Here is a 20,429-nt window from a genome sequence, read left to right on the forward strand (position 1 = left end):
GGGTCATGATGGGCCAATCACAGTCGTTTGTGACTACAGGAAATTAAAAAAAAGCTTTGGCTTTTATATAAATGGATTTAGTTTGATTGAGTTTGAAGATCTGTTTGATTGAATGTACTGCCCGAGATAATCGAGATTACTGTCTGGAGCTCGAGTAGTTAACAAGAGTGTTTTTATGCATGCAAGATGACAAAGATCAAAATGACCCGCCTTTCTACGCAATAAAATGAAAACGAAACTGAAAGAAACGTTGCAATGAAAACGTGGTTCGTCGTTGAATGTCATCAAGCAGAGCTCAACATGGGATCGGAACAATTTCAGAGTAAAATTATTTGTGCACTTTGCGAGAAATCAGACGAAACTGAAATCACTGGGGCTCTCTCCTCCAAAGGCAACATCTCCGCACATCAAAACTGTTTGGTAATGTTTTCATATTGCAGCCGTTACTAAAATGTGCTGTCGCTGACTGTTACTTATAGTTTTGTTTGGGTTAGGTTAATGTGTTTCACCTAGTCTAGGCAAGTCAATTAAGAATTTATATATAACTTTTAATGCTTATCTTATTTTATTGTGTCCTCAGTTGTTTGCATCAGGGATCTACTGCAAGAATTCGCCCACCTATGACGACCTGTTTGGATTTGATGTAGAAGATGTAAAGAAGGAGCTGAAGAGAGGAAAAAGACTAGTAAATATCATCTGCAAAAGCATATGCACAACACACATTCACTGCCTCTAAAACGTTATAATTAATTTTAGCTGGTTAATATTTTTCTCAAAATATCTTGTGTAATACATAACACAGTGTCCATTCACAATACTTGAATGATAAACTACAATAGTAGGGGTGTTGAAACTAATAGTTGCATAGACGATTCTGCATAGATGCAATAAATCTTATTAATCGTCATTCGCAGACGCGCTTGTCACGCGAGTGTTAAAAATGCACCCACTATTTTTAAATTTGTGATTGATAATCAAATGGCAATAATACTGAGGAAAAGAGAAAAACCCAACTATGATTGTCTTTAAAACTTTCTGATAGCCTACTTAAAGCATTCTCAGATACTGAAAGTACTTTTTGTTTATCACTTGTAATTGTCTTTTCCCCCCTTTATTATTTTATATTTGCTTGCATGTTTTTGAAGCTATATTTACTTGGTTAAATTCTTAACAACAATTTTGATTTATTATTAATTTGTAATTATTTAAAAAAACCTGCTTATATAATTTAAAAAATGCACAAAATGAATTAGATATAATCGTGATGCATAATGATGCATCACGATATTGAATCGAATCGAATCATATCAATATTTGGCCGAGATACAACTATTTGAAAAACTAATCTGAGGGTGCAAAAATCTAAATACTGAGAAAATTACCTTTAAAGTTGTCCAAATGAAGTCCTTAGCAATGCATATTACTAATCAAAAATTCAGTTTTGATATATTTACTGTAGGAAATTTACAAAATATCTTCATGGAACATGATCTTTACTTAATGGCCTAAACATTTTTGGCATAAAAGAAAAATCAATAATTTTGACCCATACAGTGTATTTTTGGCTATTGCTATAAATATACACCAGCAACTTAAGACGTCACATTTAAAAATGATTGTGAGAATGCAGAGTTGATGGAAAATGAAAAAATTCAAATTGGCTCTAAACATTCATGGACAAAATTATGCAATCCCCAAGTTTTGTGCAGTATCTTTTATTCTTTATAACCACCAATAAATGCTGCCTGTAATTGCATAGAAGCTTCTATCACAACTCTATTGGAATTTTGGCCCATTCTTTACTTGAAAAAGCTTCCAGATCACTGATGATCTTTGGTTTTTATACTGCCACTGCTTTTGTCAAATTAAACCAAATATTTTCAATGAGATTTAAATCTGAAGATTGAACAGTCTAATCAAACATTCTATGACCATTCTATGACCAAGCTTTAAGTAGATTTGGATGTATAATTTGGCATGACTGTCCTGCAGGACAGTCTATTGATCATCAAACTTCAGTCTCTGCCACAAAGTCATCACAGTCTTTGCCAAAATGACCAGTACTTCAAATAAAATGTGATGCCCTTCATACAGTCAATGTTAGCAATTTCTGCAATAGCAAAGTACCCCCATAATTAACAAGACTGGTCCACCACAATGTTTGACTGTGGTGATGGTGTTCTTCTGGTCATAAGCTTTACCTGATTTGCACCAGATGTTCTGCTGATCCATGAGTTTGGTTTCATCACTCCATAAGACATTCTTCCAGAAGTCCACAGGTTTATCCAAATGAATCTTAGCCTATTCAAGTGGGCCTTTTATGTTCTTCTTGCTCAAGAGTGGCATTTGGCAAGATGTCTCAACATGAAGGTCATGCTTGTCTAGTGTTTGTCTTATACTCTACATGTTTCCTCCTTTCGTCAAGTCAAGTCTTTGGTAGTAAATTGAGGGTTTTTCTCAGTTGCTCTAATCAAACCTTTTATTCCCCTTAATGATTGTGCTTTTTCTTCAACATCTTCAAAGGTTTTCTGGTACAACACATTTTAAACTTTGAATAAGCTGTGTCTCTGAGAACTTGTCTCTAGTTTTTTGAAAATCTTCTTGTAGCCATAGACTTTCCAGTGTAAAAGAATAATTTCTTCTCTGTAGCTTTTATGAGAGCTCAATTGACTTGGCCATCTTTACTACTTAACTTTAATACATGCATGGACTAAATTTATGTATGTGTATTTATGTATGCTAATTCAGTTTGTTATAAAGTTTCCAAAGTTTAATTGTGTTTTAACACAATTTTGTACCATACCATACAAATATGAGATAAAAATAGCACAGTTATATAGGGTTTGAATAATTATGACAGCTATACTACAACAATATTACATTATATATTGACATTATCACTTTTAATTTGTATTACTTTTGTAAATTATTACAGTCTCCAGAGGCTTGAATTATTTTGATTGCAATGTTAATTTGTATTGTTCAGCATAGTACAACATTATACTTTAACAGGAATATTTCAGCACATTAAATGTAAACTGTAATCAAACGGTCATCATATTCTAGTTTTGTTTTTCTGTGAATGCATAACTGCTGTGTGTTTATTTCTAGCTTTGCCACCACTGTAAAAAAAATGGTGCTACAGCGGGATGTGATGTAAAACGTTGTAAACGCTCATACCATTATCCCTGCTCCATAGAGGATCGTGCCAGAGCCCTTGAAGACCGTTTTATGTAAGATGAAAGAATACATCAATTCGTGTTTTAGATGTAGTAAAATTAAACTAATTAATGTTTCATTTTAGACTGTTCTGTGAATTACATGATCCAGAATCTAAAAAAAAAGGTAAGTGTTTCAATTTTAAATCCAGATATTCTATCATGATTTGTTTTTTTGTTTTTTTTGCAATTGTATTTGTTTTAGTGATGCAAATTTGTAAGCAACTTGTGTGAAAATGTGAAATGTCAATGTGAGAATTATTGTCAAATTTTCTTGAGTTGGTGTTCTTGTTTACAAGGTTCGTCAGACGGTCGGAGGCCTAACATGACAAGGCCTGACAGGGTCAGCATGCCCACACACACACACACACACTTACAGCCTCTTCATGAACACACACTTTTACCTAACCACATTACTGTTCATCTTAAAACATCACTGCACAATTCTGAAATAAAGACATATAAATATGATGTTAATTTAGATGTAATTTCCTGTTTTTCCTTTTTCTTCATTTATTAATAGAGAGATTCTGATTCATCTACAGGGTAAGTGTGCAGTGTGTGTGCATCCTCTTCAGAACTGGATTAATCACAGAACATTGCCACTTTATTAATTACAGTGTGATTATTTCAGATGATCTTGTGTTTGCACTTTTTTTAGGTCATCAGAAGTGAGTTTGCCCAAAAAGAAGAAGACCGTGTCATTTATTTCGTTAGATTCTGGTAATTGTTATTACAGTGTATTATTAGCTTATATAACAGTGTATTATTAGCTTTATATGAGACAGTACTGCAGTAATACTCAATAACCCAGTTCAGTTACAAAAAGAGTGTTTATTCAAAGATCTTTGTGTTTATTTGTCAACATGAGAATAATAGCTTGTTTTTGGCATGTTGATGACAGATATTGTAATGTAAGTGTACAACATTAATAACACTGGACTATTATAATTTTATCATAGATGGTGAAATTGATGCAGTACTGTCAGATATAGAGGACTGTAAACCTCCAAATCAGAACAATGTGAGTTTTCATGATATAATCTGTCTTGATGCATCATGTGAATGTCTCCAATTACACGTCATCTTGTTAACATTTCATTCAAACTGCAAATTCACAACTCTTTCAGCAAAGACATGGCTATTTTTAAACTTGTTAGTAATATTGTTGTAATTTTTCTCTTTTTAATTTCAATAGCTGTCAACTCCTGATCCTGAAAGTAAAAGGTATGCTGAACGTTATTAATCCACAGGAAGTATCCAGCCTGAAACATGTTCTAGGATGAGATGTGATTAAGACTGTTGTTGTTCATTGTACTGACAAAAATTCTTGTCCAAGTTCCTTAAACGAGTTTCTCTGTCTATTTCCAGGCCCTGTGCAGAGGCCAGTCCATCAACCACAGGTACAAATGAACACTGCGTGAAAGTAAAGGGTCATTTTTAATTTCTTACTGTAAAGAAACAAAGTCGCTTGATTTTCAAAAGCTAATCTGATTATACTAATAGCTTATTGAGTCCATCCGTACAGAGGAGTTTCTAGTATGAAATGCATTTGTGTTTATTTAGGTTCATTAAACTTAACGTCTGCTCAGAAGGCTTGTGGATCAGCAGACAATCCAGGACAATTGCATGGCAGGGTCAGAACACACACACACACACACACACACGTTTGTTTTTGTGAAAAGTGGGGACATCCCATAGGCGTAATGGTTTTTATACTGTGCTACTGCTCTACACCAACCCTACACCTAAACCTTACAGGAAACTTTCTAAAAAAAAAACTCACTCTGTATGATTTATAAGCGTATTGTAAAATGGGGACATGGGGCAATGTCCTCATAAATCACCTTCTATTATCACTAAATATCACTTAACATAACATCAATTTAACTTGGTTTAACTTTTGAATAGCTAATTAATGTAACATAATTAAAAAAATAAAAATGAATGTGTCGTTTTTATTGGGCCTCATCTCAGAGATGACTGGATACAGAATTGTATTCACAGATGATCATTTTACTTGTATTATGTTAAGGAACAAATTATACTGTATCAATAAACAGATATGATCTTGTCAGAATTTGTTTAGAAGACAAATAGACAAACCTACTTAAGAAATAATACTCGTTAAAAGTACAGTTTATTCTAATTTTGTCTTTTTTATCTTATTTAATAACAGAGTAAATATGACTCATATATGTTCAGAAAATTTACGTTTCGGTGAGTTGTCTGTAGAAAACTTTTAATTACAGAATATTGTCTTGTTAGTAATCACAGTGTTATTATATTGATTCTGCATTTTGTTTTGTTTTTTTAGATCGCTGAAAGTGGGGACGCCCAGAAGGGAAAAAAATAAAAGCATTCTAGACTCAGGTGTTTATTATATATTTAGTTTTATATCTCTGTTAAAATGGGAATATGAATTTTAGATATTTCTTGGGCTGCATAAAAAGTCATTAAAATCAAAACAATTTGAATAAAGTGTCTCTCTGTTTTAGATGATGAAAGCCCAATGAGCACTGACCGTGTAGTAGCTTCAGAGGTGTCAGATCCAGAGGACTCTTTGCTTCAAAAACAGCCCACTGTGAGTCTCTTATCATTAAATTGGACTGTTTGATATGTGTTACTGTTTTGATATGTCCATATGACCCAAAATATCATATTAAACTTCATTGAAACTACTCAGTCCAAATTAGAAGAGACAGCTCACTCAAAAATGAAAAGTCTGTCATTATTTCCTCATGTTGTTCCAGTCTTGTGTGCCTATATTGGCTTTCAAAGCAAGACTTGACCCCACTGACTTTTAATAAAGACAAAATATCGGAGACATTTTTTTCTGAATTGTTTTATTTAGTTCCACTGAAGAAAGTCAGGTTTATGAGGGTGATAGAATGCAAAAAAAAAAGCATTTTGTGTGAATTAACCCTTAAAGATTTTAATCTTAAAAACATTTGGTAGTAAAATTGCAATGAAGTGTTTCTTTGTTCACTTTTAATAGCGGTCCACTCCTGTGCCTAAAAAAATAAGGTATGTTTAGGATTTAGAACCATTTTGAAAGCAATACAAATACAAAAATACCATAATGTACCATGGTATTTTGGCAAAAACTTACAATAGGAAAGTTATGTAAAGAAACTTTTTGTGTTTTCCTTTGTCTGCAGGCCGTGTAAAAAACTAAATCCATCACCAACAGGTACAAATGTGTTTGTATTTAAAAAAAAAAAAAAAAAATTGCGAGAAGTATCATTTATCATTCTTTACTGTACAGAAACAATATCATTATTTTCAGAAACTGACGATGACACCGACATTGATTCAGTGAGTCTCTCTGTGCACAACACATCACACTCATGTCACACCGTAAACAAGCAGATGTATTTACAGATATTTTCATGTCAAAAATGACAACAAAAACACAACACAAGGCCCAATGGCACTTCAGAACAAAGGTATTGTTTGCTACATACATATAAGTCTGATACATGGCTAGAAAGATCCAAGGCTTGAGGATGATCTATAAATGAAACAAAGCTCCCCCATACCTTTTTGGAAAACTTTTCCATAGCTAGGAATTGTAACAAACTGTCAAGCCAGTAACATTAAATGCAGAGGAACAAATTAACCAGGCCTCTTGGGCAAAATCGACACCAAAAGGGACAATAATTACATTTTTTAATATCTTGCACCATAATGTTTTTTATTTTTTATATTTTTTATAAAACACTTTTTAAATAAACTATTTATTACAATAAGGCTCATCACCATCCAGTACAGTTACACTACTGTTCAACAGAATTTTCAATGTTTCTAAAAGAAGTCTGTTATGCTCACCAAGGCTACATTTATGGTATCAAAAATGCAGTAAAATTGTGAAATATTATAAAAAATTTAAGATAACTGTTTGCTATTGTAATAAATCTTATAATGTAATTTATTCTTTTGAGGGCAAAGTTGCATCCTTGCTGAATAAAATAATTAATGTCTTTAAAAAAAAAAAACCTGGGTCAGCTCCTTTGTTCAGTAGTCAGGTCACTGATCAGGGAGTCGGCCATTTTAAGGGCTGTCTCAATCGCAAAATCCTTCCAGTGCACTGGAACGTTCGCTCCCACAATGCACCGCAAAAAACAATCCCACAATGCACCACAAAAACTAGGGAGCATCGGCGCTCACTATGCTCCCTTACTGGAAATAACGTCACATTTCTGAAGCGTGAAACATAAACCACACACAAGCCAACTCATAAATAAAATGTCGTGCAATTTTTTTCAACATAATTAGTCTATTTCAACATAAACACACATCCCTAGACAGGTAATGGACACATTCATTTAACATTTATAGTTAAAATTCGGCTGAAAAGTTGTAAGAACATGTAACTGAACGATGTGTTTAAAGATAATAAAAAATAAGATCAAAAATAGATTGGTCCTGTCTGTTGTTTATTCATTTATGTGGTGACGTTCTACTATGTTGTCCGTTGACTTTGTACGTAATCATGTCACTGGAATTCGAGTGATCACTGTTCCAACGTGCAGTGAGTCAGAGAACTTACCAGTGACCGAGTTCGTGTACACAATCAACTGATTCACGAGCTCGGAAGCTAGGGAGCTGATTGAGACGTACCTGCTTTCTGACCCCAACTTTTAAATGGTGTATTATACTCACCACTATACTCAGTCGCTCTTATAACTTGCCTGCAGCTAGCAGTGTACTTGCTTACATTGTTCTCTCTCTCTGTCTCAGGAAGAGTCTCAGAGTTTGTTACTATCAAAAACGTACCGTATCACTATTCCCTGTAGTGTTATTTTGGACTCTGGACCCTCAGCAGAATCAGGTGTGTTCATCTGTCTTCTATTGTCCTGATGCTGTCATTTCAATAAGGCGTAAACCTGTGGAAATAGTTTTTTTTTTTTTTTTAAACAGTATCTCTATGTTTCAGAGCACAGTCTAGAACCTTCTTCACCCGTTGGTGCAGCACCAGCGGCTGTGTCTATCTCACCTGGGTCTGTCACTGCCCCTGAACATAAGGAAACACCATCCACAAACGAAACTTCTCCACCGCCCAAAGCTCCAACCACTGAGCCTGTCTCACCAGGTACCATTTACTCTATGCCTACCCTGGACTATTTCACCTGTGATCCCTCAGGTCAGGCTGGGTCACCTCAGCATTCAAGCCCCACTGTAGACGTTCCAGCAGTGTTAATATCCTCAGTACACACACTCTTAGCATCTCGCTTCAAATCTGAGCAGCTACCAGTAGTTCCTCCGACGACAGGAGTTTCTTCATCACCAGGTCGTCCCGCTGCAGCAGATGCTTCTGATGTGGGTACCACAGTGAAATCTGAGCCCAGTGCCATCATATTTTGGACCAGATGTAATGAGGCCGGGTGGACTAAAGAAATCTTCTCAGAGCTTGTGTCTCAGCTGAGCAGTCTAGGAGAAAGAATGCAGTCACAGAAAGCCAGCCACCAAGGTGAGAACAGCCTTGATTCAGTGCGGTTTTGTGAAATATTCTGGGTTCAATACAAGTTGAAGGCGAAGCAGATTCTGCGCAACTATTGTCACATAGTGGAATTACATAAATACGGCATGTTTTTAAACAACTTCAAAGGCTTACAATTAGTCATATCATAGCAACATATCCAAAGTTCTGTCATGAAACTCTAGATGACGCATAATGACATCATTATCTTTTTGTATCAGCAGCCAATGAGCTCGCTGCTCAACATTCAAATACATGGCTAGTGTTTGCTGTTGCAGTTGCAGTGCGTTTCAGAAACTCTCCACCTTCCCCAGCTCCACCTGTATAGATCTGCTATGTCTGTGGATGTATCTACTGTAGCAAATACATTGTCATGTACATTACTTACTTACTTTACTTTTACTTTTAGTCATTTAGCAGATTACTAAATTACCATGCTAAACTCTCAGAGAGTTGTCATGACTGAACTTATTTTATCTGGGACTTGACAGTAAAGTGGCAAAAACGTCTCGGTTACGTATGTAACCCTCGTTCCCTGATGGAGGGAATGGAGACTTTATGTTGTGACGATATTTGGGGATTCACTTGGGAGCCCCAATCATCTCTGAAAACCACAATGAATATTGACTTGTGGATTTTGCATACCTGAGCTACTCCCCGTGCATACAGGTATAAATAGGCGACAGGTGCATCCACTCATCAGGTTTTCCGCTGAGGAGCCAAGAACTTGTTCCAGCACCCAGCGATGGTTCAAGATTGTGGCATGGGGACATAACGTCTCCGTTCCCTCCATCAGGGAACGAGGGTTACATACGTAACCGAGACGTTTCCTATCTGTCGATCACTACGAGTTATGTCGTGATGACATTAGGGGTCGATGGAAAGCGCCACAACCTGAACCCTGTCACAACCTTATGGCATTGCAAATGTTGACAAGCAAGCGCGTGACAGACAAATGCCATGCAAAGGTCGTAACCTTCCCATCGCCCTAGTGCAAATTCGCTGACCTTGGTACCCGCAGGGACCTCAGGTGAGTACATCGCTGCTGGAGAAAGCCAAGCCGCTGTTCCTTTCACCACAGAATTTAGAAGGGATTTCGACCTTCAACAAAAGATTGCTTCAAGTCTTTCCTATTTCAGCTCGACTGAATCCAGCAGCTCAAAGGGACCCCTCTGAAGTCCAGTCAGGATGATAGAGAGATCCCAGGGGGGCACCAAGGGTGGCCTAGGAGGATTTAGCCTTCTGGCATGCCTCAGGAAGCTGACAATGAGATTGCGCTTTCCCAGGGACCGGCCGTCCACTGCAACGTGATGTGCTGCGATAGCAGCCACATATGCTCTCAAGGTGGAGGGTGACAGCCTACGCTCCAACCTTTCCTGCAGGAGAGAAAGCACTACTCCAGTTGTGCATCTTCAGGGGTCTTCTCGGCGAGAAAAACACCAGATCGCGAACAGACTCAACTAAGGCAAGAGCTCACCTCGTAGAGAGGGCTCTGGCCTGAGTGAAAGTGTCTTCCACCGCCGGTGGACAAAACACTCAAGTCTGCCACATCTCATCCAGGAACCACACATGGAGCTTCCCCAAATCGACTCCAGAAGAGCTGGATCATCTCGGGATGGAGTCGCCATTCTCCGGGGAACGTGACCTTTTGTGAGAGCCCATCGGCTGCACGATTGAGCTCCCCCAGGATGTGGACGGCACGGGGGAAGGAGGAAGCTGTCCTCGCCGTCTCCTGAGAAAGAGCAGCTTCCCCCATCTCTGGGTTGCCCATGTCAGGGCCGCTTTATCACCTCCCTGGACGATTTTGGGGCCGGCTGGGACACGGGGGGGCGTCGCACTCCTGCAAGAGGCTTGACGCGGGGCAGAGCCGCTCTTGTGGATGCAGGAGGGTGCCCACGGCGATGAGCAGACTGGGGGCTGGCCCGTGATGGAGCGGTGGCAGACGTTGCATCAAGATGTATTGGATGGCCTCAGTCTGCTTCTGTACCACCTGGGAGACGGGAGCGTTGAGAAAGCGCACTTTGTCGACATCGCTCATCTCAGCCAGGCTGAGCCATAGATGGCGCTCTTGGGCATCGTCTTCCCGAGGGACCACGCTGTGAATTTCATCACCCGTAGGGCGAGGTCAGTCACCAAGCGCAGCTCCTGCATCAACCTCGGGTTGGTACTACCCTCGTGCATTTTAGTGCCTTGGCTTGGTGTGCTCACAGGATAGCCATGGCATGCAGGGCAGAGGTGGCTTGGCCCACAGCACTGCAAGCTTTGGCTGAGAGAGCGGCCGTCAGCTTATAGGCTTTGGACGGGAGACGAGGACGATTCCTCCCAGTGGCAGCACAGGTGCACCGTAACCGCACTCTCCACCTGGGGAATGTCAACGTACCCCCTAGCCGCCCCGCCATCGATAGTAGTGAGGAAAAGGGGTCGTCCACAAGCTCATCAGCTCCTCATGCACCTCCGGGAAGCCACGGCCCGTGCCGAGGAACCAGTCATCTCGCCACAAAAGGCTCGGGACTGGGAGGTGTGGACGCCTTCAGTCCGATGCTTGCGGTGGCCCGAGAAAGCACGGCCGTCAACTCTGGGTCTGATTCGGCGGCAGCCGCGCCGAATCTTCATCCTCAGAGGACGATTGCCCATCCCCCGATGCTGCTATCGACATCTGATCCTCTATCGGTTCATCCACTCGGCTCCGAAGCAAAAAATCTGATGAGTGGATGCACCTGTTGCCTATTTATACCCGTATGCACGGGGAGTGGCTCAGGTATGCAAAATCCACTAGCCAATATTCGTTGGCGTTTTCTCTTAAAGTCAGAGATAATTGGGGCTCCCAAGTGAATCCCCTAATGTCATCAGGGAACTGGAGTTTAGAAACTTCAGCAAATTCAGCATCTCAATTGAAACCCAAACACTGAATCAAATTCCTCCATCTTGTAAAAGCATTACCAATGTTTACCCTCCTCTTACCTGGTTGTCTGTCTCTGTGTATTTAGGCAAGTCTATTTAAATTTTGGCTTGCTGGTAACAAACCAATCTAAATTTCTTTTCCCATGTAACGTGTCAGCGATGGTCCCACACACTGTATAATAAATACAATAAAGCCTCTTGCTTTGTCTGCTAAAGTAGCTACTGTTCTAAATTCCCTATGTATCTTTATAGGGAAGGACCTTTATTAAGGACTTTTATTATGAATGCATGCCGCTAGTTGACGTTGGTTTCCGCTAATCCGCTTTACTTTCACTTTCCCAGTCGTTTGCTCCGTTATTTCTTTAGGTGATATTGTGCGTGATTGAATGTAAGTTTACTTAATCATTCCTGATTATAAGCCAGTCTTCCTAGATTTTCAGTAGCTCCTCCAGGGTATCACAGCCCATCAGAGTGTGATTCATTCAGCAGTGGTGCTGCATCGCCCACTTTCCAGGTAGATGTACTAGCCAGAGTTATTTCACCACCTGTGGTCAGACCGAAGGCTACTGCAGTTTCATCTGTAGCGCTTCCGCCTTTAGGCCAGTCATTTCTCGCTCAGACGACCCACATTGATGTTTCTCAGCAGTCAGCTTTGTGGCACGGGACACGAGCTACCACCCCTGCTGCACATTGTTCTATTTCGCCATACCTTGGTATCTGTTCCACAGGTAACGCGACAACAGGCAGTTCTGTTTAGCACAGCAGATCCTGCATGTCAGGTGACCTCATCACTGCCACATACTGTTACATCAGTGCAGCTGCCTTTGACCACTACGACATACAGGCCCCTAGTGCCCCCTGTATATCAGTTACAGGCTCACGCACCAAGCCAATCTACACGGCAGTCGTTTGCTGCGTCTGACCCGTATCGCCCTCCACTATTGACTGATGGGCATTATCCGGTTCGGCCTCCCGTTCACACTCCTGTGCAGCCTTGGTATCACCCTTTAGTGGTTCACCAGCCACCCCCTCCTCTTCCAGTTTACCAGCCTAGGCCTGCTACACCCCCACTACAACCAGTTCCTATGCCAGCCTTGCCTAAGCTCGTGAACGACAGCGAGAGGGAGTTTACAGACCTGAAGATGGCCTTGGATAATCTTCTCAATCCTCACACAGAGCTCACTGAGCACTATAAGTACAGAGTACTGATGGAGCAGTTGGTTCTGGAGGAAGCTAGATTGATTGCTCAAGCCTGCCGGCATCATCCTGCGCCCTATATGACAGCGATGATAGCGTTGCAACGTCAGTATGGCCAGCCGCATCAACTGGCACAAAGCGAGATCGCAGCCCTGCTGAATTCACCTGATATCAGAGTTGGGGATGCGAAGGCCTTTCAGAGTTTTGCACTCAATGTTGACTTGCTAGTCGGTATGCTGATGTCACTCGAGGGTCCACAGGGGTGAGAGCTCTCCTGTACGGGGCATGTTGACAGATTACTCAGTAAATTGCCCAAACACTACCGAGACAGCTTTATAGAGCACTTACAGTTGCGAGGCCGATTGCACACTGACAGCCTTAACCCATATAACCTGCATGATCTTGCTGACTGGTTGAAGTTTAAGGCGGAAGCGCAGCGTTTATCGACCAAGATGGTGCAGCGCTATCAGACTGAGAGAGTACAGATCTCACGGAAGGATTGCCAACCTGTTCCTAAGCCGCAGATTCGATCCACTGCCGTCTATCATGGCAGTGATCAGCCCACAGAAGCTAGCACAGGGCAGTCTGTCTGTATCAGTGCAACTCATGCTCAGTCATCAGCTGGGAGACTGAAACGTTTGTGTCTGTTCTGTAAGAGTCAGGAGCATTACCTGTCACAGTGTAACAAAATCACTGAGTGCTCATCTGATCAGATTCTAAAGTGGGTAAAGGATGGCAAAAGATGCTGGAAATGTGGGCGCACAAGTCATAAATGGGAGGAATGTACGTTGAGGAAGCCCTGCAAGGACTGTGGTAACATACATCTCGGAGTCCTGCATTCCATTGCCCAGGATGGTCCTAACAGTGTGCTGCTGACAACATCTCATGAACGAGCATATTTTACTTCTCCTAGTTTGACGGGACGTGTGTACCTGAAAGTAGTTCCAGTGCTGCTATGGAGAGGCAAGAGGTCGGTTTCGACCTATGCTATCCTGGACGATGGAGCTCAGCGGAGTATCATCCTTCCTGCAGCAGTCCAGCAGCTAGGAATTCAGGGAAGGGAGGAGATTATGGCCCTTCGCACCATCCGACATGACATCACAGAGCTGAAGGGGCAGTCACCCACATCAGGTATCCTCCCCACAGTGTTTGTTCACTTCTCTTACACCACTACGAGACCCCATTTATCAACATGTCGAACGACTCTGGCAGCTTGATGTCCTTCCATTTCGCAGCGAGAAAGTGATAATTCGGTCTAAACAGGATCAGATGGCTGCAGACATGTTGGAGACCAGGACGCGACGAGTAGACGTTGACGGAGTCTGGCGCTATGCTACTCCACTCCTTCGTGCTCCAGACGCTCCACCGCTGAAGGGGACGATGGAATCCGTTCTGTCCAGCCTCAGGAATACTGAGAAGCGCCTGAGCAGAGACCCTGAGAGGGCTAAGGTGTACGACGCTGAAATACAGAAGCTCCTTGATTCAGGGTATGTTGTCAAGGTACTACCAGAAGGCCAGCACGTAGACGAGGAGTCGTGGTTCATACCACACCATCTCGTGCAGCATAACGGCAAATACAGGCTTGTTTTCAATTGTTCCTTCGCATACCAAGGTGTCTCCCTTAACCAGCAGTTGCTACCAGGTCCTACCCTCGGTGCCTCACTGCTAGGAGTCCTCCTCCGGTTCCGGCAGTACGCAGTCGCCATTAGTGGGGATATCCGTGGTATTTTCCACCAAGTGAGACTCCTACCCGAGGACAGACCCCTTCTGAGGTTCATTTGGAGGAGCATGCGCCGCCAGGACCCACCGGACATCTACGAATGGCAAGTCTTGCCTTTCGGCACGACCTGCAGCCCCTGCTGCGCTACCTTTGCGCTGCAGATGCACTTTCGCTGCCAGCAGGTCGGGAATGAGGATGTGTTGCAGTCCATAGAGCGAAGCTTCTACGTGGACAACTGCCTACAGAGCCTACCCACTGTTGAGGAGGCCAAGCAACTAATCGACAATATAAGGCATCTTTTAGCCTCTGGGGGCTTCGAGATCAGGCAGTGGGCCACAAATGTCCCCTCCGTTGTCCAGCACCTACCAATTAAGGCCCGTTCAGAGAATATCGAACTGTGGTTACAGCAAAACCATTCGGACCCACTGGAGCCGGCTCTTGGCTTAATGTGGCACTGCCTAGAAGACAGCCTGGGCTACAGGCATCGTGCATTAGCAGAGCAACACCCGACCATGAGGTATATCTATAAGGTCTTAGCAACGCAATATGATCCCTTAGGATTCTCCATTCCCTTCACCACCCGAGCCAAGGTTCTTGTCCAGAGGCTCTGGACCAGACCGAGGGATTGGGACGATCCGAATCTTCCTGCAGACCTGCTGGAGAAATGGAATACGTGGGAGAAGGAGTTACCTGAGCTCCGACTTCCTAGGTGCTGTCTTCCTGTCGACTTTGATGTGGAGGAATCAAGATTCAGCCTACATGTTTTCGGTGATGCTTCGGAGGTTGCTTATGGATCAGTGGCTTACCTCCGTGCCGAGAAGCAGGGTAAGATCCACACTGCCTTCGTTATGGCTCGCTCTAGGGTGGCCCCCAAGCGGCAGCTGTCGATGCCACGCCTCGAGCTGTGTGCAGCACTGACCAGCGCCCAGCTTGCACAGTTCCTCAAACAGGAATTGACCATTGCCATAGAGACAGTGACGTTATGGACCGACTCGACTACAGTACTCACCTGGATCCAGTCCGAGTCCTGTAGGTACAAGGTGTTCGTCGGGACGAGGGTGGCGGAAATACAAGAGTTGACCGAGCTGCACTCTTGGCGGTATGTTGATTCTTCGAATAACCCGGCGGACGACATTACCAGAGGGAGGACGCTCATGGAGCTGGCGAACTCTGACATGTGGATTCGAGGCCCAGGATTCCTCCGCGAACCACCAGACCGATGGCCAGCCAAGCCCCTTGGAGAGGCCCAAGAGGATACCTCAGAGACAAGGAAAGCTGTCTTCTGTGGATTAGTTGCAGATCATCGCAATCTAGACATGCTTGATTCAGCTCAGTACGCTTCTTGGAGTGCCTTGGTCGACGCGACCCACCAGTCTCTCTATGGGGTGGCCGCCCAAGATCTGAATAAAGAATCCTTAGATTACAAGCATGCGGAAGCGCTCATCTTGAGCCAATGTCAAAAGGATTCCTTCCCAGAGGAGTTCAAGGCTTTAAAGTCAGGGAACCAGATGCCCACAGCCAGCCGTCTAAACACGCTTGCGCCTGAGTTCGACCCCGAGTTTAGCCTGATTCGTGTGGGAGGTAGGCTACGGCAATTGGATAGCTTCAGCGAAGCCGAGATACATCCAGTGGTTCTAGATTCCCACCATCAGGTGACCAGACTCATTATAAAGCACTTTGACGAGCGTCTACTCCATCCAGGACCTGATAGGGTCTTCGCAGAGCTACGTCGCCATTTCTGGGTTCTAAAGGGCAGACAGGCCATCAAACGACACCAGAGAGAGTGCGTAGAGTGCCAAAATTGGAGAGCTAAGCCGACTCTACCTATTATGGCTGACTTACCCTCAGCTCGTCTGCGAATATATAAACCCCCCTTCTTCTCCACCGGAGTTGATTGCTTCGGGCCCTTCATGGTCAAGATTGGCCGTGGCCAGGAGAAACGATGGGGTGTCATCTTCAAGTGCCTGACGACCAGATGCGTTCACCTCGACTTGCTCAACAGCATCGACACTGATGCATTCTTACAGGCATTAAGACGCTTCATAGCACGTAGAGGAACCCCGTCTGAGATCTTTTCAGATCAGGGGACTAACTTTCGGGAAGCCGAGACCGAACTGAGAGAAGCTTTCAAGGAGATGGAGCCCAGACTGCAGGAGCAGCTGGCTAGCTACCAGATCACCTTTAAGATGAATCCTCCCGCCGCACCCCACTTCGGAGGCGCATGGGAAAGGGAGATCCGATCAGTAAAGTCTGCACTGCGAGTAGTAATCGGGAGCCAGTCTGTGCCTGAGGATGTTCTGCAGACTGTACTGATCGAAGTAGAAGGTATCCTGAACAGCAAGCCCTTAGGATACGTTTCATCCGACGTGGCGGACTTAGATCCGGTTACCCCCAATATGCTTCTCATGGGGCGGCGAGACGCCTCACTTCCCCAGGTGATATACACCCCTGAGCCCTTGTCCAGGCGTCGTTGGCGTCATTCCCAGACTATCGTCGATCACTTCTGGTCTTACTTCACAAGACACTACCTCCCAGATCTTCAGACTCGCCAGAAGTGGCAGCGGGTAACGGCAGATCTAACTGAAAACACAGTGGTCATGATAATCGACCCGCAGCTTCCCAGAGCCCAATGGCCAGTTGGTCGAGTTGTCAAACTGGTCCCCAGCGCTGACGGACACATTAGGTCAGCTCAAGTACAGATCAATGATCGCCTATACTTACGACCTGTGGCCAAACTTGTCAGACTTCCAGCACTTCCGGATGGAGGTGACACTGACCCCAACGACTAGGGAATTTCCTTTTAGACATATTAGCTATGCTAATCTGGGGGCGGCTGTTCTAAATTCCCTATGTATCTTTATAGGGAAGGACCTTTATTAAGGACTTTTATTATGAATGCATGCTGCTAGTTGACGTTGGTTTCCGCTAATCCGCTTTACTTTCACTTTCCCAGCCGTTTGCTCCGTTATTTCTTTAGGTGTTATTGTGCGATTGAATGTAAGTTTACTTAATCATTCCTGATTATAAGCCAATGATGTTTATTTCATTGTTGTGTTGAAATATTAATCTTGTGTAATCGAACATTATATCGTTTCTGTTGTTGTTATATTTAAGATAAATGGTGATTCAAATGCGTATGCTCGCTACTGTTAATCCTCTCCTCGTCATGTTGATTCATGTATAATGTATTAGTAGCAGGTTGTTATTCACATGTTTGTAATTTACATTCAGCAGATGCAAACTGATGTTTACTTTATTCTGTTTATTTCAGAGAGACCACATTTAACACTTTGTGAACATAAGTTGTACAATATCCGATCCAGTTGCAGCAATGTTGTACCATCCGCTGTGAGCGGGTTAAATACAGATAAACAGTTGAAGAGTGCCCTGTCTCCTGTCGCACTTTTTACACGAGTCCCGTGGTGGATTAGAATCAATACCCCTACCGATCTATTAGTCCCGTTCAGCTACAGTCCAAACTCTTGCTAGGCTGACCTGGAAAGACACTGACGAATTTGAGTGGACCACACTAAATGTTTTTTTGGTGCCTGGGAGGCTCACTGTCGACCTTTTTTGGGAGATAAACCCATGAATGGAATACTTATAATAGTCAATGAACAATAAAATGGGTTGAGAGAAGATATTTTAACCAAAAATATTATAAACTTCACCTTTAAGCTCAGTCGACAGCAATTGTGGCATAATCTTGCTATCAAAAACATTCATTTTGACTTGTCCCTTCTTTAAAATCAATCTGAGTTGCAGTGAATAACTTAAGATGGAAGTGACAGAGGCCAATCCACAAACGTTAAAATACTGTTTCTCATTCTAACTGTGATATTTCACTGATCTGTAGTCATTATACTGTTATATTGTCACAAACACTATCAGCTGATCTTAACTCGTATTGAACCTGAAATACCCCTGTATGTTCTTTAACCCTCAATAAAATGCTGGGTTTTTGTTTATACAACTGAAAGTCTATGAAATATTCCACAGACTATGATGTTGCTCTCAGAGTATTGGGGGCATCTGGACGGCTGCCTTGCATTATTACTCAGCTGGAACAAGGTACAGTAGTTGATTGTAACCACCTACATCTAAAGCGTTACGTTATTTCAACCCTTTAACAGTAAGTTTTGAATGTATATACTTATCATTTGAATGGATAAATTTGTACATTTTTGTGTCTTGTAATGAATCACATTAGAAAGTAGAATTTTTATGGGTACTTAAATGGCAGTGTTTCATGAGAATGACTTTGTTCTTTGTGTTTCCAGACCTGGAGAAACAGGAACAGGATTTGCAGAGGAAAAAAGCAGCACTGAGGGATGTCAAAGCTGTACTAGATGTTTAATATAAACAATCTAACAGAATTAAGATGTTTTATGATTTTTAGCAAGGAATTTGTTCAATGGTTATTTTTTAAGTCCAGAACATTTTTGCAGTTTGCATATGTCTTTTTTTTTTTTTAAATGGGGGTTTTACAGTATGTAAGTGACAGAAATATCATGAAATATGTCTGCATATGCCATTTTGATATGATCGTTATTCTGTTCTCAGTTTCTAAATGAAACAGTAGCAACTAAGAAACATTCTTTACAGAATGCCGTTCTTATTATCTTGGATTGATATTTTAGATATTTTAAAACATAGCTTTTGACACTTTTAAAGGGAAGTTTGAGTGTGCAGTATGTGTCTGTTTTACACAGAATTGCTGTGTAAATTTTTTTTTGACTGGGGAAAGTGAGACTCACATCACCTGCATTTGCTCATCTGTAAATAGTTCAGAGCAGGAGACTGAACAGCCAATCAGCACACAGCAACAAACTGACAAAGCAGCCTCTAAAGAGGCTTCAGGTCAACCACAAACGTGCCTGAAGGGGCTAGTCAAAGCTTTTACTACTTTATAAGAAAGAAAGAAAAGTATATTCCCAATATGGACACTAGGTGGCAGCAGACACATTAACAGCTTCAAGAGACTAACCAAAACATTTCCGTCATCTTTCAGACCTGTATGTTGTCATTGTCCTTTCAGCTGCGCTTTGGCAATAAAGTATGAGTAGAACACATCAAAATTCAACAGTTTTATTTCTAATAAATCTATCTACGTCTCTCTCTCTCTCTATACAATAAGCATAGGCTATATCTGGAATTAGTACTATTTCTAACCCACATTATTCCTCCAATTAACAACCAAAGATCTAGGGACACATTTACAATTTTAACTAAATATAACAATTTATTTTTGTAGAGGTGCTTGATTGTCTATATTTTATTTGGTTTCACATTACACAGGTCTTTGACATAGAGACAGAATACTTGTTTATTAAATACAGCACTTGTGGAATGTACCATAAGACACAGTGTACAGAGAGAATTCAAGCTTTTTGGGGACTGAAAATCAGATTTGACAAATCTTACAGGACAAAACCTTTTCAGAGGACTTTTTCTGAAAAGCACATTGGCTTTAGGTAGCTGCATGGCCATGCTGTTAACAATAAAACTTAAGAATTGGTTGTGTATTCAACTGTGTGAATAAAATTAATGCATGAGTGGTTTTGGTGTTAAGAGCACATAACATTTCTGCAGTAACCAATAACATAAGGTTCATAGTTAATTAAAGTTTACTATGCAGATGTGAATTATTTCAGGTCCAGGACATCAGTGGAGCAAAACACACCTGAAGCAAAAAGAAATGTTTACCTTCAGTCTAACATTTGAAGGAGTTTGGTAAGATATAAGCCAGGGCAGCAAAAATGATCACGTTAAACAGATTCATGCATGTCATTTCAGTGTCTATTTGACTCTGAAATGTGTTCAGCCAAAGCCACTTGTTTAATATTATGTGCAATAGAGATCACAGAAGTAAAATGTTAAAATACACTGTGGAAAATACTATAAACTGCTA

General features: G+C 41.9%; 1 protein-coding gene across 2 annotated transcripts; it reads left to right on the forward strand.

Moving 5' to 3' along the window:
- Positions 1 to 218: 218 nt before the first annotated feature.
- Positions 219 to 20,078, forward strand: LOC306877308 (uncharacterized protein). Of its 2 annotated transcripts, XM_079429008.1 has the most exons (22): positions 219 to 420; positions 581 to 685; positions 3,112 to 3,233; positions 3,305 to 3,345; positions 3,518 to 3,561; positions 3,742 to 3,764; positions 3,880 to 3,941; positions 4,181 to 4,242; positions 4,417 to 4,445; positions 4,590 to 4,621; positions 4,785 to 4,855; positions 5,398 to 5,438; positions 5,536 to 5,591; positions 5,717 to 5,802; positions 6,217 to 6,245; positions 6,380 to 6,411; positions 6,508 to 6,536; positions 7,962 to 8,052; positions 8,158 to 8,313; positions 8,512 to 8,691; positions 18,518 to 18,589; positions 18,799 to 20,077. In XM_079429008.1, the coding sequence occupies exons 1-22, from the start codon at positions 256 to 258 to the stop codon at positions 18,873 to 18,875; spliced, it is 1,605 nt and encodes a 534-aa protein (XP_079285134.1). In that variant the 5' UTR covers positions 219 to 255; the 3' UTR covers positions 18,876 to 20,077. The 2 variants fall into 2 exon arrangements, with proteins under 2 accessions (XP_079285134.1, XP_079285133.1); XM_079429007.1 differs by having other exon boundaries at positions 8,158 to 8,691; positions 18,799 to 20,078.
- Positions 20,079 to 20,429: the final 351 nt, after the last annotated feature.

This window comes from Barbus barbus (assembly GCF_936440315.1).
Source record: "Barbus barbus genome assembly, chromosome: 11".
In the NCBI taxonomy this organism is placed as follows: domain Eukaryota; kingdom Metazoa; phylum Chordata; class Actinopteri; order Cypriniformes; family Cyprinidae; genus Barbus; species Barbus barbus.

Bases quoted from the DNA above. Each gene is read 5' to 3' on its own strand.
- LOC306877308 (XM_079429007.1), top strand. From the start codon at position 256: ATGAAAACGTGGTTCGTCGTTGAATGTCATCAAGCAGAGCTCAACATG. The intron at 3,234-3,304 runs GTAAGATGAAAG...GTTTCATTTTAG, and splicing joins GCCCTTGAAGACCGTTTTAT to ACTGTTCTGTGAATTACATG. The intron at 5,439-5,535 runs GTGAGTTGTCTG...TTGTTTTTTTAG, and splicing joins TTCAGAAAATTTACGTTTCG to ATCGCTGAAAGTGGGGACGC.